The following is a 27,694-nucleotide window of genomic DNA, read 5'->3' as shown; positions in this document are numbered from 1 at the left end:
CTAATGAATTTTATGGAGAACCAAAAGGTACCGAGAGAAATAAAAATTACCACGTAGAGAATCCAAAAGGAAACTAGGGACTTATACTTTGAGAATATGGAAATGGAGCATTTAATGTGATTAAATTTGGAGCATTACACTCCTCAATCTTCAATGTTATTTTACATATTAATAATATGGAAATGGAGCATTTAATGTGATTAAATTTGGAGCATTACACTCCTCAATATTCAATGTTATTTTGCATATTCAGAAAGTATATAAAGGAATGTCATACCTTATGTTAATTAATGGAGCATTCAATATGATTAAATTTGGAGCATTACACTTCTAAATATTCAATATACTTTTGTATATTAAGAAAATATATGAAGTAATGTCCTACCCTATGTTGAATAAGGAAAAGATTTTGAGTGGGGAGTTTAACACATAAAATATACTCTCCATCCTAGATCAATGACCATGTTGAGCCTCAATGAGCTCAACTAGTAAATCAAGGGATGGAGTGGAGTAATTCAAAATGCACTTAACTAATCTAGATTAAAAAGCAGAGAAACTTCCATTTTTTGTTGTAAGAATAAGAGTATTTATCTCTCAATGTCACGTGCATACACAAATGAACACTCCCATTTTTTGTTGTAAGAATAAGAGTATTTATCTCTCAATGTCACATGCATACACAAATGAACACTCCCATATATATTAGTGTATAGCACACACACCGACACCACACACACACACACACACACACGCACACACACATAGGCATGCATACACACAGACACATATGCACATGCTCATACTTATGATGGTGCCAAGCATATGCATTGACTATATGCATGCATGCACTAAAAACAAGAACATGCATGTATATATGTGCATATACACACGTGTACGAGATGTGTACACACACAATCATATACATATTCATGCACATACACATGTGCATTCTCACTCTCTCTCTCATTTGTAATTAAGATGTGCCATGATCTTATCATAGTCATATTCTAATAAACTTTGGTAGGAAGCCTTATGTATGTTATCTAAGTAACTAAGTTGATTTGATAGACTTTATAATAAGATTATTATTCACAAACAAATTTGTTAGTGTGAATTTAAGTATAAAATATTTATTTCTTCTTTTATCATAGCCTTCTATGCAAGCTATGCTATTTTTCTATATAGAAAAAGGCGTTGACTCTAGATTTGGAGACATACATATCATACATGATATAAATCTTTGAAATAGAAAAATATATAGCTGAACATAATGTAATAGAATATACTAATACATCTTTTGTTGCTCATTAATAATCTTTGTAAGTTCTCAACTTGTTTGAAGAGTTCTTGGATCTTCTTTTAAAAATCAATTTGTAAAGTTTAGTTGGCAATCAAAATGCCACATGCCAAGCCTTTCATGTTGGATTCTCACAATCAATAATGATGATAGTATTGAGGAGGATTTTCTTTACGTTGTGAAAGAATACATCTTAAAGAACCTTACATCCCTAGTTGAATCATTGACCATTTATGGAGCATAAGGTTTTACCCACATGTACACGTGTTTTACAAAGATCTTGCCACCATCATATATTACCATCGTTCACATGAAAGGCACGTTATGAAATAATTTTCTTTATGTTATATTAAAGAATATATCATTTGAAGAAAAAGGTTTTTCTTTATATCAAAGAATATATCATTTGAAGAACCTTACATTCCTAGATGTATCATTGACCATTTACAGAGCATAAAGTTTTACCCAAATGTTCGAGCATAAGGTTTTACCCACATGTACACATGTCTTGCCAACAATCATTCGATACCATTATACACATAAAATGCATAACTAGGGTGTAAACTACCCATTGTGCACAAGAAACTATGGATAAAAACACTTAATTTCTAAAAAATCCATATGTCCTTTTTGTTAGGGATCTAAAGAGTGGAATTATATGCATGTTATATGCTAATATAATGGAATTGTAAGTCCTTTTTGTTAGTGGTATAAAGAATGGAATTTTATGTCCTTTTTGTCAGTGGTATAAAGAATAGAATTGTATGCTTGTTACATAAGCTAATGAAAAAATAAGTGAAGATTCATTTATGTTATAGCCAATAGAAAATGGACACACTTAAAATAGAATGCTTACATGTATAGGCACCCATATGCTTTATTTGATCTAACCAAAATGTTAAGTGTTGCTCGTGTAAAAACATGTGAGCTCCATCTTCTTACATCTACTAGCTTTAAAATACTACGATGACTCCTATCTAACTATGTCCATCTCTAACGCTGTCAATGTCACAAGGAAAGACTCCTCCAATATGTCTCTTATTAAAACTTTAGCGTTCAAGTACTTCTTATCCAGGGTCTTTGATAATTTTGATTTGCGAATTTTTCACACACACACACACACATACTATAGTAGAATAGATTACTATAGTAGAAAAGAAACCCCTTTTACATACATACATATTTGACTTTACACAAGATAAAAAGATAGAACACAACTATGCCTAGCATTTGAAAAATAAAACTTCATATTTTATCAAGTACTAGAGTGATATCTTTACATCTACAACAATGAGTGTGATCAGCATATTATAATCATTGTAGAGAAGCTTTAAATGATATATGGAGATCTAGTTGTATCAAGCTAATTTGGGCAAGTTTTGATGGTTAAATTATATATATAAACTTGGTCTAAATACAACTCTACCCTCAAACTCCTCACCTTTATTGTGCCAACTTCTACCCCCTATGCCTTGCCCAGCCCTATTCTAGCTTATGAAGCAACATCTCTTAAATAACCATAAGCCTTAACTTCCCTTGAAGAGACGAAAGCCAAAGAAATCTTGAAACCCCTGAGACTCTTCACCCAAGGCACCCATGGAGGATCCTTCCACTGCCCATGTCGTGCCCAAGGGAAACCACAACAACTGCTTCTAGAAGCCATGTTTCCCATTCCACAATCCACTCAAAGAGAAGATCCTATCAGCTCCGTAAGTGATATATTTGAGCCACGTGACTCCTTCATGACTCCTTTGCATAGGAACCACATCAAGGAAACCACCATGAAGATTGTCTCCTTCTTGCTTCCATCTATGGCAAGAGAAGCTCTACCTTTATCCCCTTAGCAAAGGAGCATTCCAGTGTGACAATGAAGGGAGGATGCGATAGATGAACACACATTGGGGGGGGTTGCACTATGGCTCAAAGGCAAGATCCAACAACACATGATTGGATAAGCTCTTGACTTGAACACACATCCATGCATGCTAGATTAGAGTTGTAAGAGAAAGTGGATAGAACACTTAACTCTATAACATGAACAGGGAGAATGAGTTATAAACATGAGAAGTTGGCTTTTGTATTTCATAAGTCTTTTCGCCCAGAAGCATGTGACATGGGGAACCCATGACTGATTTTAAGGCTTTTACAAGTGTTTGACCTAAAGCATAAGACTTAACGTACACAAAACATTCTCTCTAAAAAATGGAATATTATATTTCTTGTGTTTATATATATATATATATATATATATATATATATATATATATATATATATATATATATATATATATAGAACTAGTTATTCCATGTTTTTAAAAGCTAGGAAAAAGGTGGATTACTGAGTGATACTACTACTACATGGTCAAAAAAGCAAGAAGGTTCACTAGAGTTGTGTCCCTTGACCAATCTTAAGAGGTTATAAAACCTGTGAAATTAACTCAATTTTGAGACCACTCTAATTCGCCAGATTATTTCCCATGCAAATTGTTGGCTTTGGTAGTGGATGGGCACTCTTAGATTGCTAATAGCCTTAGCTATTTCTACGAAAGCTGCCAACTCTGGTGTGGGATGGGCACTCTTAGATTCTTAATAGCCTTGGTTGTTTTCATGGAAGCTCCTGCTTTGGAGTGGGACGTGCTCTCTTAGAGTGCTAAATAACCCCGTGCAAGCGCTTTGAGAGCTGTCCCTCGTGGCTGAGAAAGGGCACCTTTGTGGTTGACTAAATTGCAGATGGGGATTTGTCAATGGATGCCATGTGTCTGACCAACATCTATATTTTCTTTATTTTATTATGTGATAAGGTGAGTACTACAATTACATATCAACTCCTCGAAGTTGAGAGAATGAGTAGATTCGAACCCAACACCTTTACATGGGTGCTAGAGTTGGGCTATAGTCCACTGGGCTGCTGTACAGAGAGCCCCTTGTAAACTTGGGGGTGCCTGCACTATTAACTCAATTTTCTCACTACCCCAATTCTTTTTGTGAGAAAGGACTTTCGTGTGTCCGATTCGGACATCACCACCCCACCTTTAGGTGTACCCACAACATATTAATTTAATAATAAACAGTACCTCGAACCTTAGCCAGAGACCCTCTCGGGTAACGCTCACGTATTTTGAAATTGTTCGCCTCGTGGCCTGCTGCTTCCCAGGTACGTCGCATTACGTTGACAAGAAAGAGGTTTAGGGTTTCCATTTTGAAAGCAGAAATTAGGGTTTCCAGGTTCTGACGGAAGAGCGCAACCCATCTTGTTTCCTAATTCAGGGTTTGCGTTTCGATAGCAGAAGGTAAGACTCTGGTGCGGAGGTTATATGCAATTTTTTTAGATGGATACTGCATGTTGTTGGATTTTTGGGTTTGCATTTGGAGAGCAGAACTAGGGTTTGTGCAGAGATTCCGTGTGAGTGAAAAGATTGTTGTAAATGCTTACCGCATCTTGCTGTTGTCTTGCTTGACAGGTTTTTGTTGAAGTTGGTTGAAACCCCTGCAGCGATATGGAAGCAGAGGATGAGCCAGTGAAGGGGAAGAGGGGTAGACCTCGCAAAAACCCTATTTCTCAGATGTTCCCGGATGGTTCAGTGAAAAGGAAGCGGGGCAGACCTCGCAAAGACCCTAGCCTGAGCCCTACCCCTAACTCTCGCAAAGCAGGGGGGGTGGGCTTTTCAGCTCCAGATGTTAAGGTAGCTTTGAACGGGAGTAAGGTAGGAGAAACCTTACCAGACGATATGGAGATCTATGATAGACGTTCAGCCGTGAGTAGGATCAAGCAGCGAGGGCGACCCCCTAAACGTGCCACCCTTGGAACAGGGCATGAACATGGCAATGACATAGCAGGAAAAGTTGTAAAGAAAATGCACGAGCAACCTGTGGAGAGGGCTGCCCCCTCACAAAGCAGGAAGTATCTCAAAGTCACACCCCAGTCCCCTTCTCTGCTAGGGGTGCCCATGCCTGTAACAGTTTTACCAGCACAAGCAAATGTGATGACGGAGGAAGTTGTCAATCTTTCCCCCTTCATGGATTCTGTGGTGAAAGTCTTCTGTGTCCATGCAGAACCAAATTTCTCCTTGCCCTGGCAGATGAAACGCCAGTTTAGCTCCAACAGTAGCGGCTTCATTATCAGTGGCCAAAGGGTGCTTACAAATGCCCATTCTGTGGAGCATCACACTCAAGTCAAGGTCAAGAGGCGCGGCTCTGATACCAAGTTTCTGGCCACAGTGCTAGCAATTGGAAGCGAGTGTGACATTGGTATGTATGTCTTCTCTTTGAAAGTGCCAGTCCCAATGTTTAGACTGCTCCCCCCCCCAAAAAAAAGAAAGAAAGAAAATTCTTGCCGGTTTCTTCTATATTAAGTTCTTCTTAGTGTCCTGAACTAAACTGCAGGGAACTGCTCCCCGCCCAGGGCAAGGCCATTCTCTATTGGGAGAATGCAGAGCAGGGAGCAGTTCTTGGTCATCATTCCTGGAGGTTTAGGATTCCTGAAGTGTTACTCCAAGCATCAAAAACGGTATGGAGCTGTGAAATGCTTAAAGAATAGAGATTGACCTGTCTTTGGAACATGCATGACCTGTTTCCTGTTTGCCCCGCCTGCAACCTTTGTTGGCCACTCTGACAAGTTCTGACAGAGTGCATCTTGTCTGTGAGGGGTGAGCTCTAGGAGCCACCCTACTGCAGGGTGGGCATAGGTGTGATTGGAAGCTCTAGGAGCCACCCTAGGATGACAGAAAGTAAACAATGGCACTCACTTTTGCCTCTCCTTTATACACTGGTTTTGCCAATGTCAAGCTTTTCAATCTGACTCTAACCACCTTCTTGCTGGCAGCTTTGTTGACAGTTAGCAGTGATGAATTTTGGGAAGGGGCTTCTGCTGTGGAATTCGGGGCTCTACCAAGTTTGAAAGATGCTGTCACTGTCGTGGGCTACCCTATAGGTGGTGATACCATCTCAGTGACAAGTGGAGTGGTGTCGAGGATTGAAGTTACATCCTATGTGCATGGAGCGACAGAACTTTTGGGAGTACAGGTAAGCTTCTGTTTACACGAGCCTTTAATGGTCAGATTTCTATATGCTGGGTTAGGGCTTTTTGCAATTGTCAAGCTTATCTTGTTGTGCGGTGTCTCTCATTTGCAATTAACCTGGAAGCTTCAATGTGTTATGGCACTCTTGAGTTGCTCAAGCTTTACTCTCATTGGCTGGCGATATGTCCAATCTTCTTTGGGTGACACTCAATTGTATTCATATTTGGCATGCACAATGTACCATGCTATGAAGTTGGGTCTCTAAGGGTAGTCTTTAGGGAGGAACTGGATTGCTAGTTGTGTCTCCATGGCCCATCCATTTATGAACTTGCAGGCTTGTGAGCAGCAAGCATGTGAAGCTCTTACATGCCATGCCTAGTTTGTCCTCATCTCCTAGAGTGATGGCCAATTGTTATTGTGGTAGAATCCCTCTTGGTTTTTGGGACCTATGATTTACTTGGCTTTTATGTGAGTCTTCTTTCTTGATCTTGCATCATAATGGGAAGAGAAGAAAAGTGCACATATTGAGTAATGTTCACTTGATACACTCTTCCTGCAGCAATTGTGGTAAATTTCCTGTTTGTATTTCTATTATTGAAATACAGGCCTCAAAATACCGTACATTTGTGCAAGTTAGTACTGCCTTAAGGCTGCACGTTAACAATTGTATAATGCCAAATTTTTTCCTAGATTTTCGTGTGTGTATGACATAGCGTCTGAGTGTTTGGATTCTAAGTATGCCTTTTTCAACAATGTATGCCTGTAAACAAGTGTCCCACCCATATCAAAAAATATAGCAATCAAGGGGATCATGGGGATGGGTTGTGAATGAGTGGTGTATGGCTTCTCTAGTGCAAGGGTCTTGGGGGCCTCTGTACCATGATGCTTCCCTCCTTTCTAAAATACCTAAGTTTATAAGTATTTTCTTCTAACACCGTATTTTATCGTACGATAAGGAAAAAAATTTATATCGTACCGTATTTTCCCGTACGGTATCGTACTTGACAACTATGTACGTAGGATAGTCTCTAAGCCATAGAGGTCAGTCAGGAGTCAGTCCTCTTACCCACTTGGAGAATTCATTAGTTAGGTGCATGTAGCAGTCATCCTTAGCCTAGGTCTTGCATTAGAAGCATATAACAGCATATAGGGCAGAATGGCATGACCAAAGGCCAGCCCATGGCTGGCAAGCTTGTCAGCAGCTTGGTCAAGGGCTGTGTACAGCCCTGACCCTCTATGTGAGGCAGCCGACAGCAAGCAGGGGCAGCATATCCCTGTCGGCCAGCAGCAAGAGCAGCCATGGGACAAGGCAGCAGCCTGCCTTGAGCTCTGTGCAATCAGCCAGCAAATTGGCAGCTCTAAACAAACAGGCACAAGGTTTTAATGCTATTTTGTTGAATATTTGTCCAATCAGGAACTGGCCGACAACATCTGCTGAAGACCAGCTCCTCCTAGCACTATGGAAAGAGGCGCCTAAATCCAGCATTAATCATTCAAGATTCAGTAGTAAATTAGCAGTCAAGCATCCTATCTTCTCCAAACAAATATTGAAGCTCCTCTTCTGCATTCTCAGCCAGCATATGTGCAGTCCTACAGCTATTTGGACTTGCATAAGTGGCTTGAAGAGTCTTTTGCAATGCCTTGGATTGGTGGATACTTAGCCGACGTATGGTCTTCCTTGTCCTTGCGTTGGGTAGTCATATCGCTTGTTCTCAAGCATTGTACAATATTCTCTAAAGAAGTAATAAAAGCAAGTACTCCTTGAAGAGGGGGGGTGGGGGTAAGGGGCTTCAGTGGGTAAATTGGGACCCAATACGGTGCTGTCTACTTAAGTTCTATTCTCTCTCTCTCTCTCTCTCTCTCTCTCTCTCTCTCTCTAGTGTGTGAATTGGGTGCTAAAAATCTCACCACAAAGGTATAAAGAAGGCCTTGTTGTGCGTTACCACTATCAACCTTAGTGCATGTAAAATTGGTATCAGAGTATCAGGTTGGTGACCTAACTTGGCCACCTAAAGAAGTGAGAGCATCCGGTGGACGGTAACATTGCGGCAAGGTTGCTTTAGTACTTACGTACATTATTATAAGGTACGTTTTAGTGTATAGTACGGTATAGTACCGTACTGTATGGATCCATACGTGGCAGTTTTTGTTTGTTTTCTTTTCTTCCTCCCCCCCCCCCCACTGACTGACCTTTGGTCCAAGATCCTCCCATAGTTACCGATTTTTCACCGCTCATAGTCGCCCGCTTGTAGCTGCTTATTTATCCACCTGTAGGCGATGCCGCCGAGGAACCACCAAGGGGGGTTTTGAACCCAAGACCTCTTGGTCCTAGGCAAACACGTTCACCACTTGAGCTATCACCTCATTGGCAAGTACGTGGTAGTTCAAGTTCACACAGATCCCCTCACTGGCCAATTCCAATTTGATTGGGCTACTTTGGTGGTTGACCTCAAGGCATTTTTTCTTCCACCATAGTATTTGACCAATCTTGAGGATACAAATTCACTGAGGGTGGTTCCCTTGTTTTGACCTATTCCAACAAGGTTATTACCATGGCCCAACAATTGGGCATATCGAAAGAAGATAAGCTAAAGCACTTCATTAGAGATTTAGACACGAACGTTAGGTACCCAATTAGGAAATTCGAGCCTCAGACCTATGTACGAGCACTGACCCTTGCTTAGAATCAAGAACTGATGTTGAACAGAGGTAAGCCCAAGCAGGTGTAGTCTAATCCTAAGCCCCAACAACAATCATTTACCCAAGGTAAGGGGGCTCAGAACAACAAAGACCAAAAGAACCAAAAGAAAAATTCTCAAGGTCAATCAGGCAATAAGAAGGATTCGACACCCAAGAAGACTCCTAAGGAAAAAGCTAAGGAGGGCATCACTGGAGGTTACCTCTTGTCGGATGATCAGGCACGGTATAGGACAGGGAACCGTTGTTTCTTCTGTAACACAGTGGGACACGAGAAGAAAGATTGCATTCAGGCTGAAAAGTCTTCCACTTCCACAATAACGACCGCAGCATCCCCATCCACACCTTCGACATCAGCCTTTGATGCCGTTCAACTATTTCTTGCTTTGAATTCAATGCTATCAGTGTTATTTGATGATAAGCTGGAGGGTGAGGTTGATGGACAGACGAAGGCTGTTATCCGTGCCTATGGCACTGCAAGGGGACAACGATTCATTGTCCTCTTTGACATGGGCAGTTTGAGGATGCCATCTCTCTGCAGTTGGCAAACAAGATGAGCGGTACCTTGGTTTCTTACCATTTAGATGTGGACGAATTTACACCTGGTCTACGTACACACATCTCTCATAAAGCTCAACAGTTTGAGTTTCAAGTTCAAAAGCCAACATTCCAATGGGATTTCATTGTCTTCCCTCTTTTAGGGTGTGACATGATCCTCGGGATCCAGCGGTTTAGACAGTATGCATCCATTCTTGAGTGGAGGCAGGACACTTCCACCATTGTTGAAGGTTTTCCTGAGCCCCTGATGGATCGGAGCATTCTTGGAATAGCACTCATTTCCCATATGCACGTCCAGTGAGCCATAAGAAAAGGAGCAGAGTGCAAGTTTCTCTATGTCTGCTCTTAGTCTAATGTAGTTCAAATAGCACCTGTTGTGGAGAAGAGGATGGTTGGTCTTTTGTCTCAATACAACAACATTATGCTACGAGATGACCTCCCATCCAATCTCCCATCCAGTAGACCTGAGGACCATCGCATAGAGTTGGTTCTTGGTTCAGAGCCTCCTAACAAGTTTCCCTACCGCCTTTCTAAGACATTGGAGGGTGAGCTAGAACATCAATTATCCCAGCTACTCCGGTTTGGAATTATCCGACCTTCCTCCTCTCCATTTGCTGCTTTCATTTTGTTTGTCCAAATGAAGAATAAGACCCCACGCTTATGTGTGGATTAACAAGGCTCTCAATAAGCTAACAATTAAGAATAGATTCCCCATGCCGGAATAGAGCACGTCCTAGAATGACTCAATGGTGTAAATTTTTTCTCTAAGATAGATCTTAAGGGTGGCTACGATCACGTTCGGATCTTTGAGGTTGATATTCCAAAAACTGCCTTCAGGACCAAGCGCGGCTGCTATGAATATGTGGTGAAGTCTTTTGGACTCACCGATTCATCAGTGACGTATAACAAGACGATGTCTCGGGTTTTTTGGGATCTCATTGGCGAATGCGTCTTCATCTTCCTAGACGACATCTTATTTGCTCAGGAACTGCAGAGCAACAGGAGTGAGATGTGGCACAAGTTTAGCAACTCTTGCAGGACAATGAGTTTATTATTAATGCCAAGAAGAGTGAGTTTGGAGTTCTGGAAATCCATTACCTAGTATACATCATTAGTTCATCGGGTATTAGCGTCGATCTCGAAAAGGCACAAGTCATTCTCAGTTGGGATATTCCCTAGACAGCCCAAGAAATCCACTCATTTGTGGGTCTTTGTTTGCCCTACAACATGCACATGGACAAGTTTTCAGACCTTGTAGCACCTCTCGCTGACTTGCCCAAGGATGTGAAGACTTGTTGCTAGAAAGTGTTCGTCACGGGCAAGGCTTCCAAGCAATGAAGAAAGTTGCTTTTGAGTCACTAGTTTTGAAGTGGCATATCATGGGATGATCCTTTCGAGGTGATTATCGATGCCAATAACCTGGCCATTGGAGCTTTTATAGAGCAAGATGGTAGGCCAATGGCTTACTATAGCCGCAAGCTGAATAATGCCGAAAAGAATTATTTGGTATATGACAAAAAGTTTTGGGGGGTGATGATCGCACTTAAGCACTTCCTTTACGGAAGAGATTTCACAGCTAAGACAGATCACCCGGCACTTAAATGGCAGTGTCCAATGTAGTGATAGGCAGTCGAGGCAATGAAGAAAGTTGGCCCAACATGGGCAAGGCTTTAGAGGCATTCAAGGCAATGAAGAAAGTTGCCTGCGGCACCAGTTTTGAAGCTGGCATCATGGGATGATCTTTTCGAGGTGATTGTTGATGTCGGTAATCTAGCCATTGGAGCTGTTTTAGAGCAAGATGGTAGGCCAGTGGCTTACTATAGCCGCAAGTTGAATCATGCCGAAAAGAATTATTCGGTATATGACAAAGAGCTTTTGGGAGTGATGACCGCACTTAAACATTGGAAGCACTTCCCTTACGGAAGAGATTTCACAATTAAGATAGATCACCAGGCACTTAAATGGTTGCAAACCATATCTAGTGCCCAATGCAGTGATAGGTGGTTGAGACGGAGTCAATTGCTCTCCAACAATTTGAGGGAATGATTGAATATGTCCCTGGTAAGAATAACCCCGTCACTGATGGGGCTTCTCTCTCGAAATCATGCTGCTGAATTCTTCCAAGACAACATCTTGGAAATCCCTCCGCATGACATAGATCTCTGGAGGATTGTGACATCCCCTCGGCTTCTAATCAGTTGTCTGCAACTGAAAAGCGTCCATATATGCAGTAAGGAGATCCGGGTACTTCTTAAAATAAGCTTCATCAACCTACTTCACATCAAGTGTTGGGTAGTTTTTGAATTTAACGAGATATCTACAAACAAGCTCGCCCTGAGGCGCTTTTCGTCCCTTGTGAAAGACAATTTAGAATGATGTCAGTTGCTTTGTGTGTTTCGTCTGCGACCAGATGTCAGACAACTGTGTAGAGCATGTAGGCTTCCATGTAGAAACGGGGGCCAGCCCATAGGGCTACCCCAAGACTATGCATGTGGGAATGGGGAAGGCTATGAGCCACCCCAAGGGGCCAAGAAGGCCCCAGGCCTTGCCCACCAGCCCTAGTGTGGGCTGGGCACCAGGATGGCCCCAGCCTGTCGGCCAGCATGGTAGGCCTGGGCAGCCCAGTCAGCCAGCCTCAAAGGCTAGGCCAGACGGTGGGCTAGTCCATGGGCAGCCTGCGTAGGCTGAAACAGCCCCATCCAAGTGGCTGGACAGCAATGTATTTTGGTCAGCCAACAGTGTGTGAAAATGACCAACTTAAAGGGCAATAAATGCCATTTATGAAGTCGTGGAGGAAAAGTTTGCTGGCTGACCAGGACTAGAAGGGGGTATAAATACCCAAGCCCAGAATTCAGTTCATTTATCTCATAATTCACAAGGTGCTGTAGCTACTCAAGGGCCAGGACAGCCAAGGGAGAAAGCTAACGCAAGGGTGAAGGTTTGAAGGTCAAGGGTAGAGATCTATCTCAACCAAAACAGGTTCAGTCAGTCTTTTATTTTCAGATTTTGCATCATTCTAATAAAAGCAAATACACCATTTGTGGTGGGGGCCCTACAGAGGGTATTCGGGACTCAATACTGTGTCCTCTTCTCCCTCTCTCTCTCTCTCTCTCTCTCTCTCTATTTTCTGCACATCTATTTTTAGTTTTGTGCGTTATTCTCATCGTGAAACGTTTGCTGATTTCTGAGCATTGAAGTTACCAATCTCCCCCGAAGCTTCTGCATGCCACAAATTGTTTCCAATGTTTATCTGGAGCTTTCTTGTGCTTTTCTTGGGATCTCTGTATGGCTGTCCTAACGGGAGTTGGTTCCGAGGCCCGTCAAAACGGTCAGTCATTAGTATACGTTTGATGGGTGAGTGGACAAGCACAAGGCCAGACTTGTGGCTAAGGGCTTTGCTCAGCGACTTGGCATCGACTATAAGGATACCTTTGCACCGATAGCGAGGATGACCACGATTGGGACAATTCTTGTCCTTGCCTTTTCTCCTCGGTGGCCGGTGTATTAGATGGATATATGTAATATGCGGAAGCTTCGAAGAAGGATCGGTAACTTCAATACTCAGAATTCAGCACTCTTTTCGTGACGGAAATTAACGCACAAACTAAAAGGAGATGTGCAGAAAATAGAGAGAGAGAGAGGTAGAGATGGAGAGGACACAATATTGGGTCCCAATTACCCTCTGTAGGGCCCCCACCACGGATGGTGTATTTGGTTTATTAGAATGATGAGAAATCTGAAAGAAAATACAGCAATCTTGGACCTTTTCTTGGCTGGAAAATCCTTGCCCTTGATCTTCAGTTCTCCATCCCTTTGCTTAGCAATTCCCTTGGCTTGTCTAGCCCTTGATTTGTTTGAGCTCTTGTTGAATAATGAGATGAATGATTGGGATTATGTGCACTTCTATTTATACTACCCCATCAGGAGCAGTCGACCAGCATCAAATATTCTCGCGACTGTAAATTCAGCAATAAATGCTAAATTAAATCCCAAAAAATGCTGCCTTTTTTTTTTCTAACAGGCTGAAAGTGATGCGCCTGATTCTAAAGGGCTGGGCACATCTTTTGTCCACAATCCAAGGGCTGGGCAGCCTGTATGGGCTGCCCCATACTTGCCCTACAGCCATATAAAGGCTGTAAACTTCTGGAAATTGCCTTATCTGTGCCCTAGGGCTGTCCTACAGCCCCTCCATGGCTGGTGGGTTCAGCTTGGGCCTGCCTGGCCCTCATGGGGGTGGTTCCACACCATTCCCATGCCCACACTAAGATCCGGGGTAGCCCTATGGGCTAGCCCCTTGTCCTAACCACTATCTAGTCAGTGATCTGGCATCTGGTACCATACCAAATACACAGAACCACTGACATCATTCTAGAGGGAGACTCACAACGCGGACTGGCACTGTTTCATGTGCAGGACAGTGCACACCTGACCTTGGACTCATGTGCAGGACAATGCACACCTGACCTCGGACGACTGAGATGGATTCCTGGCTGACTCGTTCCGGATTGGGCTCACATGGGACCAGTTCACCATCCCAAGTCTTGCACCTTCTGTACAGAAATGTCTACATGGCATCCAAGTGAGGGATGCACCTGACATCCCCTTTTGCTTAACGTGACGGAAGCTGCATAGCCTCCAAATAATCCGTCAATAACGCTGGATAGTCTACAAAAAACTCTTTGTCGAGCCATACCGCTTCATGACTTCCTCGGTCCTGAAACTTCGTGAGGAACTATCGTAGTCTTTGGCCTGAGCCATGCTTGAAACGGTGCATAAGGATCTGTTCTGGAACCATAATTTCTGCTTCATCCACAATGTCTAGTTCCGCTTCGTCTTTGACCTCTAAAGGGGGTGGACTTGAATATGGCTTTAACCAACTGACATGAAATACATCGTGCATAGTCCAACTCGGAGATAGCTTTAATTGCATAGACACCTCAGTAATCTTTTTCCGGATGGGAAAAGGTCCGAAGCTCCTGAAAGACAACTTTGGGCATCGCTTGTCCACCTGCTTCAATCTTTGCTTCATAATCGGAAGATAAACCCAATCCCCTTCCGAAAACTTCATATCCCTTCGGTCTTTATTGGCGTGTCGAGTGTAGGCCTCTTGTGCTTTAGCCAATCTGTCCTTTACTGACTCTAAAATCTCATGGTAAGACTCCGTCAGTCTGTTCGCCTCCGGTACTGAAGACGAAGTCCTGGTTAACAACGACTGGAAAGGTCTTCCAAACACTGCCTCATATGGAGTCTTGCCAAAATAACTGAAGAAAAAGAGTCATTCAAAACAGCTTGAACTAAAGGCAAATACGATTCCCACTTACCTTGCTGATCGTGGACATAACACTTCAGCACATCAAAGGCCAATTGGTTGTATATCTCTGTCTGGCTGTCTGTCTGTGGATGGAATGCAGTGGGAAAATTCAGCTTAGTACCAAAATTATCAAACAATGCCCTCCAAAAATGACTGGTAAATTTGGCATCTCGGTCTGACACTATGGTCCTAGGAATCCCGCCAATCGAGTACCAATGCCGAATGAATAACTGGGCAACATCCTCGGCGGTCACATTGGCCCTGCAAGGAATAAGCATAACAAATTTGCTAAACCTATCAACAATAGTTAAGCACTGCGTATTACGCTTACTCGGACTGGGAGGCAGATTTGTGACAAAGTCCATCGAAATGTCCTGAAAAGGACCCTCAGGAATTGGCAAGGGCTGTAACAACCCTATCTTCTTTCCACGAGGAGCTTTCACCTTTTGACAAATGTCACAGCGTTGTACATATGTAAACACTGGTTGTATATCTCTGTCTGTCTGTCTGGCTGTCTGTCTGTGGATGGAATGCACTGGAAAAATTCAGCTTAGTACCAAAATTATCAAACAATGCCCTCCAAAAATGACTGGTAAACTTGGCATCTCGGTCTGACACTATGGTCCTAAGAATCCCGCCAATCGGGTGCCAATGCCGAATGAATAACTGGGCAACATCCTGGGCGGTCACATTGGCCCTGCAAGGAATAAGCATAACAAATTTGCTAAACCTATCAACAATAGTTAAGCATTGCGTATTACACTTACTCGGACTGGGAGGCAGATTTGTGACAAAGTCCATCGAAATGTCCTAGAAAGGACCCTCAGGAATTGGCAAGGACTGTAACAACCCTATCTTCTTTCCACGAGGAGCTTTCACCTTTTGACAAATGTCACAGCGTTGTACATATGTAAACACATCACGCCTCATCTTTGGCCAATAGTATTGTCGTTCTAATTTCTCCAGAGTCGAATTCAGGCCCTTGTGACCACCTGTAATGGCGTCATGGGCATCATGGAGAAGAGCTTCCCGGAATGTCTTCATGACACATAGTCGGCCTTTGTAGAAAAGCCAACCATCGCGTATTAGAAAATGGCATGGTCTTGTGGTGTTCCCATTGAGTACCGAATTCCTTGGAATCCGCGTGCGTGTGCTTCATGTCCTCTCAAAGCATCGGCCACTGGATTGGCCTTTCCTGGAAGGTACTCAATCATACCACCGAACTGCTGGAATATCTGACTCCAGCGGTGTTGTCGATCACTCCACTGTGCACTTGGCATCGTCTGAATCCAGCGCATTGCCTGATGGTCAGTGCGAACCTGGAAGTCATGGCCATACAGGAAATGTTTCCAATGTTTCAAGGCCTGTATTACTGCTAGGAGTTCACGATCATAGACTGAGTAGTTCTTCTCGGCGGGCAGTAACTTACGAGACATGTAAGCTACTGGATGACCATTCTGTTCCAATACACCTCCAATTGCGATGTTACTTGCATCGGTGATCACTTGAAATGGATCGTCCTACGAGGCAAGTGCTAAACAAGGCGCTTCTGACAAAGCCACCTTGAGGTTCTGGAATGCCTCCAATGCTCGTGGAGTCATTCGAATCTTTTGCCTTCTTGTTTTCACTCCCTTTAGTAGCAGATCGGTGAGATCTGCTGAGAGGTCAGAAAACTTGTCGATGTGGGTGGAATATGCCTGGCATATACCCACAAATGATCTAATGTCATAGGCTGTCTGAGGTACTTCCCAGTTGACAATCTCGGCCACTTTAGCCGGATCAAGTCGAATGCCTTCAGCACTAATTATATATCCCAAGGAATGCACCTAGAACATATAAAATTCTGACTTCTTTTCATTGACGTAGAGCTCGTTGCTTTCCAGCAACTTAAGGACTTTCTCCACATCAATGTCATCCTGCTCAACCGTAGCTGAAAATATTAGTATGTCGTCCAGAAATATGAACACACACTTTGCAATCAACTCTCAGAAAACACGCATCATCATGCGGTTAAATGTAGCTGGGGCGTTCGTCAAACCAAATGGCATGACCACAAATTCATAGTGGGCCCATTCTGTACGGAAGGCTGTCTTGGGGATGTCCCCCTCTACAATCCGTACTTGGTGGGTACCACTCTTTAAATCCAGTTTTGAGAACACCTTTGCTCCATTCAGCCTCTTGAGAATATAGTCAATTCGAGGCATCGGGAATCTGCTCTCGATAGTTAGCTTGTTGAGTGCACGATAATCGACACACAAACGGGAAGACCAATCCTTTTTCTTGACAAATAAGATCGGTGCTGCAAATGGGGACACACTGGGGCGGATGAAGCCAGCTTGCAACAATTCTTGAAGTTGGCGGTCCAACTCCGATTCCATTGCCTTGCTAAGGCGATACGGAAACTTGCTCGAGGGTTCCGAGCGTGGGAGGAGGTCAATCCTGTGATCCTCTGGTCTGGACGGGGGGAGCTCGGGAGGAAGGCTGTCCCGAAGAAAAATCTTCTGGAACTTTTCATGGAGAACCGAGTACTTCTCGGAAGCACTTGCCACTGTCTGGGCTGTTTGGATGTAAATCATCGCACACTGTGCACCTTTCCTGACTGCTCGCTTAGCCTGCAAGTGGCTTATGAGCGAAAAGTTTGGAATTCTTGGCTCATACTTAATGGTCACCGGGGCGTTTGACACATTCCGATTGATCTGGAACGTGTGCTTGTCCCACTTGACATCAGGGAGAAACTTGTGAAACCACTGAATACCCAAAATTATGTCTGCTCCTACAAGAGGGGTAACCATAAAGTCACGCACAAACTCTATGCCCTGAATCACTAACTTAGCACTTAGAGCTTCATACTTGACGCTCTTTGTCATGCCTGTGCTAAAACCCTCAACTTGTTTGTCCACCGAAGTCAGATCGAAACGGGCACGCCTAGTGGCACCACATCCTCCGTGCTGCCGCTGTCAAATAAGACAATGACTCTCTGGCCACCTATGTAGCCAAAGGACTTGAGCAATTCATTGCGCTCATACACCTGATCATGGGCGCCCTTTTGCTCAACTTCGAGCTCCCGGCTAATAATTGCTCCAACTGAAGCATTGGGGTTTGAAGAACTAGGGTTAGCCGCTGGGGTCTGTGTGGGAGCTGAACTCACCACGGAAGCTGTGGAGGCGGCGGTGGCCTTTGGAGGCTTCTTCGGACAATCTCGAGAAGTATGTCCTTTTGTATGACAAAAGAAACATCTACCCTCCTTCTTGTACTGAGAAAGCTCCTCAGCACTCAACTTGCCACCTGTCTTGCCTGCCTCCGCTTTCTGGTCTGGAGTAAGCTTAGACGCATTGTTCGAGTTCTTGGAGCCAGAGGCTCCCGGGCTTTGTCCCGGGGAAGACCCTGTCTGGTTCTGGCTTTTGCTCCCCGAGACGTTAGCCCTGGGAGAAGCCGGCTGGGAAGTCTTGGGCTTGCCACCATTGTGTTTCATTTCTGCACTCTGCGCAAGCGAGAGTGCGTTCTCAAAGGTGGCTGGCCTAAACATACGCACCTCCCATTGGATTTGCGTGTCCAGGCCATACAAAAACTGCCCTTTGTTGTCCGTATCAGATAAGCCTAATTGCAGACATAAGGTCGAAATTTTATTGGCAAATTGAAGGACTTGTTGCGCGTTGTGACGCGCTCCCTTGAACTCGTCTTCGAGTCGCTCAAGGTAGTGGGTCGGTAGAAACCATTGCTTAAGGTCGCGGACGAACTCGTCCCACACATAAGCTGCCATACTTGCCATGGTGTGGGCATGAGCCCACTGAGTCCACCAAGGAATGGCCGCACCTTCCAAGTACCAACTGGCTAAAATTACTTTGTCAGTATCTGTTTTCCTCACTGCGGCAAAGTAAGCTTCAAATTGATGTAACCATGAATAAAGAGTTGTGGGATTGAGTTTACCATTATACTTACTGAAATTCATTTTCTCGGGAAAATGATTCGAGGGCGCCGCCGGTGTCAATCTGGCGTCCAAAGCTCTGAGGTAACGCTCGTGTTCCACGCATCGCATGGCGTCGTCGTCTTGTTGTCGGATCTCCAATGCACGCGTCTCCAACTCAAGCAAGGAGCTTGGCTGCGACTGTGACCCCGCGAGAGGGTCTCTGTGACGAGGATCTGGTATCTGGGATACGGAAGGAGAGGGAGGAGGAGATGGAAAACGCAACGCTGGAGAGCCGGTACGCTCCTCCAGAGCCAAGATCTGCGCCTTTTGCTCATCCAACTTGGCGGTCTGTTTAGCGATTGCTCGCATCATCTGCTGGAACATGTCTGTGACACTCAAGCCTGGTGCCCTAGCTGTGCTGCCTGGTGCACTCTGGTCCCATGGTTCTTGGTCTCTCTCGTCGTCGAAGCTCGCCATAGTAGGCAAATGCAATTCCTTTCCGGAATGCAATCCGACCATCCACTATCTGTGTGGGAGACTTCGGAGGCTTCCGGAGGCTAAAAACCAACCGTCAATCGAGGGACAGGAGTCACTCCGAAAGGGGTAGTCCACCGGCGTCTAAAAACCAACCACACGAGCGAGAAAAAATTCTGGTTTCTTTGTTGAATCTGTGTACTTGAAGTAGGCTCTGATACCAGTGTAACACGCGGAAGCTCTGAGAGTCTTCTTTCAGCCCTAAACACTCTTGGAAACCATCTGATGCAAAAGGCAGATATAGAGAGAGAGTAGATGTGCTGGAAATTCAGTATATTCATATGGTACAAAAATGTACTTCTACTACAGCCATAGGCTGCCTTGTACAAAAGGTGGTGAACACCCAAAATCCTGTCCTAAACTAGGACCCTAATGATCCACTCCATAAAGGAATGAATGCCTAAAACCATGAGCACACTTTGCTATTTATATGGTTCTTGGACACTTGTTTTACTGGCTGACTGCTGGTCGGCCAGTCATAAATTCATTAATGCTCTTTAACGCAGCCCCGACTGGATCGCCTCCTTGATCATGATGCGCTTGCTGCTGCCCCTTGCTGCTGCCGTAATCAAATATACTTCGATTGGGGACCAAACTTTGCAAGCATGTGGGGAAGCCCTTACCCACATTCTGTGAGCAGCCGACAGCCTGTGTTTGCTTCTAACGCACTGTCAGGACACCTCCTTCATGCTCTCTAGTCCTTGCTCTGAGTCCATACATGTCCACTTCTGTATCTTGTGCTCCAAACTCCCGTCCCTATCTGGTTCATACTATTTATCTGGCTGCCTTTTCTGGATTTAGCCCTAAAAATGTCCATGGCATTTATCATGCACATGACATCCCCCTCTGCTAAACTTGATGATGGGCTTCCAACCTGTTCTTGGATGATTGTCATCATCCCATACTTTTTCCCGAAGTCCCTCTGTCATCCAGGCAACCCTTTTTCTCTGAAAGCCCGGCCTGTTCTCCAAACCACTCTGTCTCAGACGAAGATCTATGCATCTGTTCCTTGGCAACCCTTTTTCCCGAAGTCCCTCTGTCATCCATCCATCCATCCTTGGCAACCCTTTTTCTCTGAAAGCCCGGCCTGTTCTCCAAACCACTCTGTCTCAGACGAAGATCTATGCATCTGTTCCCTCTAGTCCACAATCCATTCTTGCCCTGACTCTGAACACCGTCTTGGTCTTCATTCCTGAGAAATGAGTCTGGCACTCTCACATCACCCTTGGAGGATAAACCTCCCTTGGGACCGTTGCCCGAGAACCTATCTGGCTCACAGGACTGCCATCTTCTGGCACTGTGGAACACCACCAACAAACCCCCTGGGAGTTCTTCCCGATCTGTGTTCCTTGCCTTGGGCTTTGAATCCGTGTACTTTCCTGTACCTTGGACCTGTACACCATCATATGGGACTGAATCAGTGTTTAGCTTTGCTGAGCCTGATGCTCTGATACCACTGTAATATGCGGAAGCTTCGGAGAAGGATCGGTAACTTCAATACTCAGAATTCAGCACTCTTTTCGCAACGGAAATTAATGCACAAACTGAAAGGAGATGTGCAGAAAATAGAGAGAGAGAGGTAGAGATGGAGAGGACACAGTATTGGTTCCCAATTACCCTCTGAACATCCGGCACAACATTTACATGAGGCTTTCTGGACCACCATCTACATTCTTTGGGTGATACCAATGTTGCATGCGTGGAAGTCTTGTTGTACTGATCCACAGCCCTAAGCTTGATTAAGAACAAGATGCTGATGAAACATGATTAAGTTAGAGGAGAGAGAAGCAGAGAGATTTTGGTGCGAGGGTTTTTCTTGTATTTCTATATAGTACAAAAAGGTTGCTTTATGCTTGTACAAGGTTTAGCCTTGGTCAGGCCCATAGGGGTGACCTTTGGCTCTTTTTACATGATATCTATTGACTTAGATGCTTGATGATTGAACTGAATTATGACTGCATGCTTATATATGCTGAGGTACAGGTCAGCCATTTCTAGCAGTTGTTGGCCAGTTTTGGACATGGTTTATTCATAAAATCTGCCATAAATGGTTGCGTTGACTGAGTTCTTGCTCTCGATGGTGATGTTGTTGATGATGATGATGTGTTGCTAATGCTACTGATGCTGATGGTACTTATGCTACGACTGATGACTTGATACTGACTTAATTGATGATTAATCAGGATTAAGACTGCTCATGCCGAAGATTAGCCATGGCAAGGGTGTACACATGGCACATAATTCATTCATCATCAGCCAAGTTATCAAGCAGCTTTCAGTCATCAATTCAGCAATTCGGTCTCCTATCTCTCCGGGTGAAATCCATGAAGTTCTCTTCAGCATTCAGCCAACATATGCGCAGTCCTGCAGCTATCCTAGACTTGCATAAGTGGCCTAGAAGAGTCTTCTACAGTGCCCTTGGATTGGTGGATTCTTAGCCGTCATACAGTCTTCCTTGTCCTTGCGTTGGGCAGTCTTAGATCTTGTTCTAAAGCATTGTACAACAGTTCTCCAAAGAAGTAATATAAGCAAATACTTCTGCTCGCGGGGGGGGGGGCCTTCAGTGGTATTTGGGACCCAATTCTGTGTCGTCTACTTTCCTACTTGTAGGGGGGGGGGGGGGGGGGGGGCGCTTTCAGTGGGTATTTGGGACCCAATACTATGTCGCCTACTTTCTCTTCTACTCTCTCTCTCTCTCTCTCTCTCTCTCTCTCTCTCTCTCTACTCAGTGAATGGATGCTAAAGATCTCACCAAAGGTTTAACGAAGGCTTGTTGTGCGTTACCATGATCAAGCTCAGTGCATGTAGCATTTCTACATGGCGCTCACATACATTTCTAATAAGGTGGAATACAAAGGATCATACTCCTAAAATCTAGCAGGGTTCAATGCTCTTTTGTATAAAAGTGGCTTGTTCTAGCTTAGAGTAGGGTTTGTTGTTTTAACTTAGAGTAGGCCTTGTTTAGTCTTTTCTTTCTTGCTCTAGCTTAATATAGACTTAGTTTGGTTCTTTCCTATGTTTTGTAATTGTTTGTTGTTATATCTTAGAGCAGACTTTGAGTGCTAGTCTCTATCATGGCTGAGTATGCCCATCACCTCCGGAGAGTGATAGAAACTTAGTTCGCTGGTTTTATAAAGCATGTTCTTTTGGACTAACCTTATACAAACCTGTAGCTACTCTTGGGCACTGAAGACGTGAGTAGGGATGTCATAGCTTATTGTCCACACTATGCATGATAGAGTTGATGAACCTACACTTCATGTTTGGACAGACATTGGAGTTAGTGGTTGCACTTTTGAGTCGAAGTCTTTTTTAAAGTTTGGCTTAATGTTTGGTTCTAGTTGTTAGTGTCTAGAGTTCACAGGTCTCTGTTTTGCTATTTTGTTTTTTGTTTTTTGTTTCTTTTTGTATTGTTTTGTTTTGTTTTTTTTTTGGTTGGTTTGTTTTTGTTTTTTGTTTTTTGTTTTTGTGTTTTTGTTTTTGGTTAGTGTCTTAATTAAAAGTTTTCGTTTGATATTATCTTTTGATTTCCTCTCCTTAGTAGCTAGGTTTGTTAGTTTATTTATTTTTGATCTTTCAAATGCTTTGTTATTGTCTTTGTCCTTCTTCACTATTATTTCTTTCTCAAATCTCTCAATTCGTAAGTTCAGATTTTTTTGACCTTATGAAGGTATATCTTAAATACATGTGGGATTGTAGATCAAAGTGAGACAAGTGTCCTCACACTTAGCACCTCAGCCCTCCACTTGTCATTGTAGCTTTTACTTGCCATTCTAGCTCATGAGAGCCCCAAATCTATAAATTGTATAAATTGGAGCTGTGTCTCTGCATTTGAGCAAGCTGTATTGCTGTATTGCTGCAAACTAACCTCTACCACGTTGGCTACTTGCATTCTTGTCTACAACACTCTATGGAGAGTCTCTACACTACTTTCCAATCCATTCGCTAGTCGCTGTTAGGATTGGTTCATAGGACAATTGATCATTGTGCTGCCTTGCACACATATGTAACACACTAGCTTATGAGGCCAAGAGCAAAGTGCCAGACACCGGGGGTGTATAATTGAAGCCGCTAGACAATTTATAAGCCCATATGTGAATACCAGGCAGTGTAGACACCATACAAGGCAGGCTAGGTAGGGCGGATGACAACTGGACAGGCAGCCAAGCAGGCAGTGCAGGGGTTTGATATGCAGGTCGGGCTGGGCAGGACCATGACGGAATGCAGATCGACATCCTTTATGCAGGTCATGGGCTGGTTTGTAGGCCGACTCATAGAAGGGCCTCAATTGTGCCTACAAGTATACCCCATGACCTTGCTCATGGTTGCAAGTGGGGGGCCGTAACGGTGAGCATAAGGGTGTCTTTTTATAGGCAAAAAGACTTTAGTGGACCAGAAATTAGGTGGGTTGTCTGTGCTATATATGATGTTGGTATGAAAGGTTGCTATGGAATTGCAGTAGAAGCACATATATGCTAGTACTTCAATATATTTTTTTGCATGCAGATTGATGCAGCTATAAATGCTGGGAACTCAGGCGGTCCTGCTTTCAATGCGAAAGGTCAATGTGTGGGCATCACATTCCAATCTCTGAAACATGAAGACGCGGAAAATATCGGATACGTCATCCCCACGCCTGTTATTAGTCACTTTATCAATGATTACGAGCGCAATGAAGACTATACAGGTTAAGCATCATCTAGTGCCAATTTTGCTGTTTCTGCCTTATGGTGGGATCATCTGTGAAGCTTGATAATTGTTCTTGTTGTTATAGGATTTCCTATACTTGGAATAGACTGGCAAAAAATTGAGAATCCAGATCTGAGAAAAGCACTTGGCATGGTACCTCACCAAAAGGGGGTGCGGGTCAGAAGGGTGGAGCCAACAGCTCCAGCAGCAAAGTACTTCCAATCATCAGACATTCTTCTGAGTTTTGATGATATCGATGTGGCTAATGATGGCACAGGTCTGGATGGATGGTATCAACAAGTGGTGTGCTTAGTCTTTGGGATATAATAAGATTGCTAGCTTGGGTGTAAAGCTCTTACTTTACTCTCAATATTGTGTATTTGTAGTTCCCTTCCGCCATGGAGAAAGGATTGGATTCAGCTACCTTGTGTCACAAAAGTATACGGGAGAGCAAGCAAGGGTCAAAATCCTAAGAGACGCCAAATTTTTGGAGTTCAACATTCAGCTTGAAACCCATAAGCGTCTGATTCCGGTTCACACAAAGGGCCGACCCCCGTCGTACTACATTGTGGCGGGTATTGTGTTTGCTGCAGTCTCAGTGCCCTATCTCCGTTCAGAGGTGGGTTTGGCAAACTGAAGTTGAAGAGGTGAACATTATTTGACAAACACAAACCTTGGTTTTAGATGACTAATTTTAGTCTCATTATGCTTGTAGTATGGCAAGGATTATAACTATGATGCCCCTGTGAAACTACTTGACAAGCTCTTGCATTCAATGGCCCAAACGGAGGATGAGCAGCTGGTTGTCATCTCCCAGGTTTGATTTTTCTTCTAAAGTGAAACTCCTGTTATCAATAGCGGCACATAGGTGGGCATGCATGTATGCATACACCACATACATACCTGTTTTATCCAAACAAAAGAACTCATGCACACACTGCATGCACGCATGTTGGCACCTTCACGTCTTTTTCAAACAAAAGAACTCGTGTACACTCGCACACACACGTGCATCATGCATGCATGCATGCACGCACGCCCGAGCACGTGCACACACACACACACACATGTACAGACACCAATGCATACATGCATGCAAAAAAATGGCAGGTCTGTTGTGTGTTGTGATCTTGCAATTTCTTGGAGGCATGCATGCAAAGGTAGTTTCGTCAAGTCAAACATAACAGTAAGTACTTCTCATTCATTGGGCATGTAGCAGTAAGTATTTCTCATTCACTGGGCATGTATGGTTGTTTAGTCCCTATTGGGTGTAGGGATATGAAGTTCGAGGTTTCTCTAATCTGATTACCCTTGACATTTATTTAATGTTTTTCATTTATATGCTGTTTAAGTTCTGTGATAAATCTTGACGACAGGTGCTGGTGGCTGATATCAACATTGGCTATGAAGATATTGTCAATACCCAGGTGATCTATTTGGCTGATTTGTGAGTCCAGCTGAGTGCCATTTGCATGCAACTATGTAGTGGTTAGTTATGAATTGCTTGTTGGTGCATGCAGATAATGGCGGTGAATGGAACCTTGGTAAAGAACTTGAAGCACTTGGCACACATGGTGGAGACTTGCGAAGAGCAGTTTCTGAAATTTGATCTCGAATACCAGCAGGTAATCTTGTTGTGGGTTTTGCCAGCATACATTCCATAATAACTGCTCAATGATCTGCTTCTCTCTTTGTATGACAGATGGTTGTGCTAGAGACTAAAAAAGCCAAAGACGCAACCCCGGAGATTCTTGCAACTCACTGCATACCGTCAGCTACCTCTGAAGATTTGAAATCTTAAATAGCATTAGTATTATGAATACAGGCTTTTGAGTCCTTGCAATGGGGCAATTTTGTAAAGCACACATTTATAGATAATTCAACAGCCTTACAATTTTGCTTCAGTGACAGTGAATGCAAAGCTTGGTAGTCGGGTAGCATTTTGCACGGTTAGATGGTAGTCTTAAATCTACATGGAGACATGGAGACGGTTTTCCTTCGAAAGTCCTAGCTCTGGATATCATCAGCTTTTTGTGTACTTCTCTGCACTGCTCTCTCTCTCTCTCTCTTAGGTGACCCTAAAGATATCTATGAGGGTGGTTTTTACTTGGGTGTGATGAGGGCTCCTTGGACTTTGGAGAGCATGTGGGGATCTAGGGAGCATGAATTGTCTCTAACAGTGAGTGTCATTTTGGCAAATGGATTAGGGAGATCCAAAGGCTGTCAATGTGGCTCCATGAGCCATGGTATGCATGTGAATGTTATACGTGATTGTTCCTTGTGCAAGGAATTAAATCCTTAGTTTGAGTAAGTGCACAATCATTGTGTGGAAGGTGTTGGGTTAGTGCCGAGTCAGTTTGTTGTGAAACAATTGTTGAGTTGGTTCGGTGGTGATGGGGGTATGGACTTGTCAGAGTTGGTCTTTCCATTTTTGGGACCCGTATAGAGGGTTCCCTTGGTAAAAACTTTGGACTTCTATAAGCCGCTTATAGTAGGGCTCGAGTTAAGAGTACGACAATTTTAGCAAAGGGTAGTTCCACTTGGCTGATTTATGATTAAAGGTAGGCTTTGGACCAAATGATGGTTGTCAATTCTTTTCTTGGGAATTGGCGAACCTACCTTAGCTAGCTAGGGTACTCTTGGATATCTAGTGACCTCCTCGATGGTCCACCAATGTGGGTGGTGTTTGGGGGGTGGTCTTTATCTCTATTGGTGAGGTTGTGGGTCTCCAGTCGGTTTAGAGGGGAGTGGTTGACAGATTGAGGCAAGAGGAGAGTTGTGTGTTTGGGGTTACCTACAAATAATGGTGTGTGGTTAGACGACGAGGCTTGGGATGTTGGAAGGTATGGGATATTATCAAAGGTACAAGTGTTGTGTGTTAGGCGTTACTTGAAATGATGGCGTAGATGACAAGACTTGGGATGTTGGAAGGTTTTGGATATTATCTTTGTTCACCAAACATACGATGACCTTTCCATATAGAGGAGCTCAAATGGCGTAGATGACAAGACTTGGGATGTTGGAAGGTTTTGTTCACCAAACATACGATGACCTTTCCATATAGGGGAGCTCAAATGTCATGGTTTTTCTTTGTAACCTGAATACATTAATGATTCATCCTCTTTTGAGGACGTTACTTTCTCTCATTGTACCTGCTGTAGAGGGGTTCACATAGAACTTGTAAGATGTAAGTTTATATCGAATGAAAAACTCCACTTCAATAACCGATAGCTATGGTTTGGGAATTGTTTACTGTGGGTGTGATGGTTGCTACACAAAAGGAGTGAGGGGTGGGTGGCCAAGGTCCATATCTCCCAAGACAAAACTTTGTGGCTAGCCCTGGTGTCAAGTGAGGCTTGCCATGCAACTAGGTGGTCTTTTTAGGGGAACTCTAGCTCAAGGCACTTAAGTAGATATCACCATTATTTGTGTTTCTGGTCGAATTGTGACGGTTGATTGCATGTACAAAGCTCTATATGCTTCGGGGTTTATAGCCTCTTTGGTTCTTATTTCATTAGGTATTCGCCTCAAGGCATGCCCTCCATTTTTTGTTATCAGCCTCTCATTTCTCCTCCTTTTTCTTATGAATGTGATAGAGCATGTTCTAGGTGAGAGGTCCGTAGTAGTGCTCTCTTCATTGAAATATTCTTCCACCTTAACCCCATCTAGGGTCGCTAGCTTTA

General features: G+C 43.7%; 1 protein-coding gene across 4 annotated transcripts; it reads left to right on the top strand.

Annotated features, from left to right (window-relative positions):
- The first annotated feature begins 4,306 nt into the window (after positions 1–4,306).
- Positions 4,307–26,038, top strand: LOC147641712 (protease Do-like 9). Of its 4 annotated transcripts, none has more exons than XM_086798825.1 (11): positions 4,377–4,451; positions 4,523–4,587; positions 4,759–5,545; positions 6,120–6,319; positions 23,829–24,009; positions 24,097–24,288; positions 24,398–24,630; positions 24,727–24,828; positions 25,388–25,438; positions 25,532–25,636; positions 25,714–26,038. In XM_086798825.1, the coding sequence occupies exons 3-11, from the start codon at positions 4,795–4,797 to the stop codon at positions 25,810–25,812; spliced, it is 1,914 nt and encodes a 637-aa protein (XP_086654951.1). In that variant the 5' UTR covers positions 4,377–4,451; positions 4,523–4,587; positions 4,759–4,794; the 3' UTR covers positions 25,813–26,038. The 4 variants fall into 4 exon arrangements, with proteins under 4 accessions (XP_086654947.1, XP_086654956.1, XP_086654951.1 ...); XM_086798834.1 differs by having other exon boundaries at positions 4,391–4,451; positions 4,565–4,587; XM_086798821.1 differs by having other exon boundaries at positions 4,307–4,587.
- The last annotated feature ends 1,656 nt before the right edge of the window (positions 26,039–27,694 follow it).

Source organism: Cibotium barometz, chromosome 1 (assembly GCF_041138505.1).
Source record: "Cibotium barometz isolate CiBa-2024 chromosome 1, ASM4113850v1, whole genome shotgun sequence".
In the NCBI taxonomy this organism is placed as follows: domain Eukaryota; kingdom Viridiplantae; phylum Streptophyta; class Polypodiopsida; order Cyatheales; family Cibotiaceae; genus Cibotium; species Cibotium barometz.
Note: the sequence above shows the minus strand (reverse complement) of the source record. Positions and strands in the feature narration are given on the sequence as shown.

Coding starts and splice junctions, on each gene's coding strand:
- LOC147641712 (XM_086798821.1), top strand. CDS start 4,795: ATGGAAGCAGAGGATGAGCCAGTGAAGGGGAAGAGGGGTAGACCTCGC. Junction 24,289..24,397: donor TGTGGCTAATGATGGCACAG/GTCTGGATGGAT, acceptor GTGTATTTGTAG/TTCCCTTCCGCCATGGAGAA. Junction 25,439..25,531: donor AAGATATTGTCAATACCCAG/GTGATCTATTTG, acceptor TGGTGCATGCAG/ATAATGGCGGTGAATGGAAC.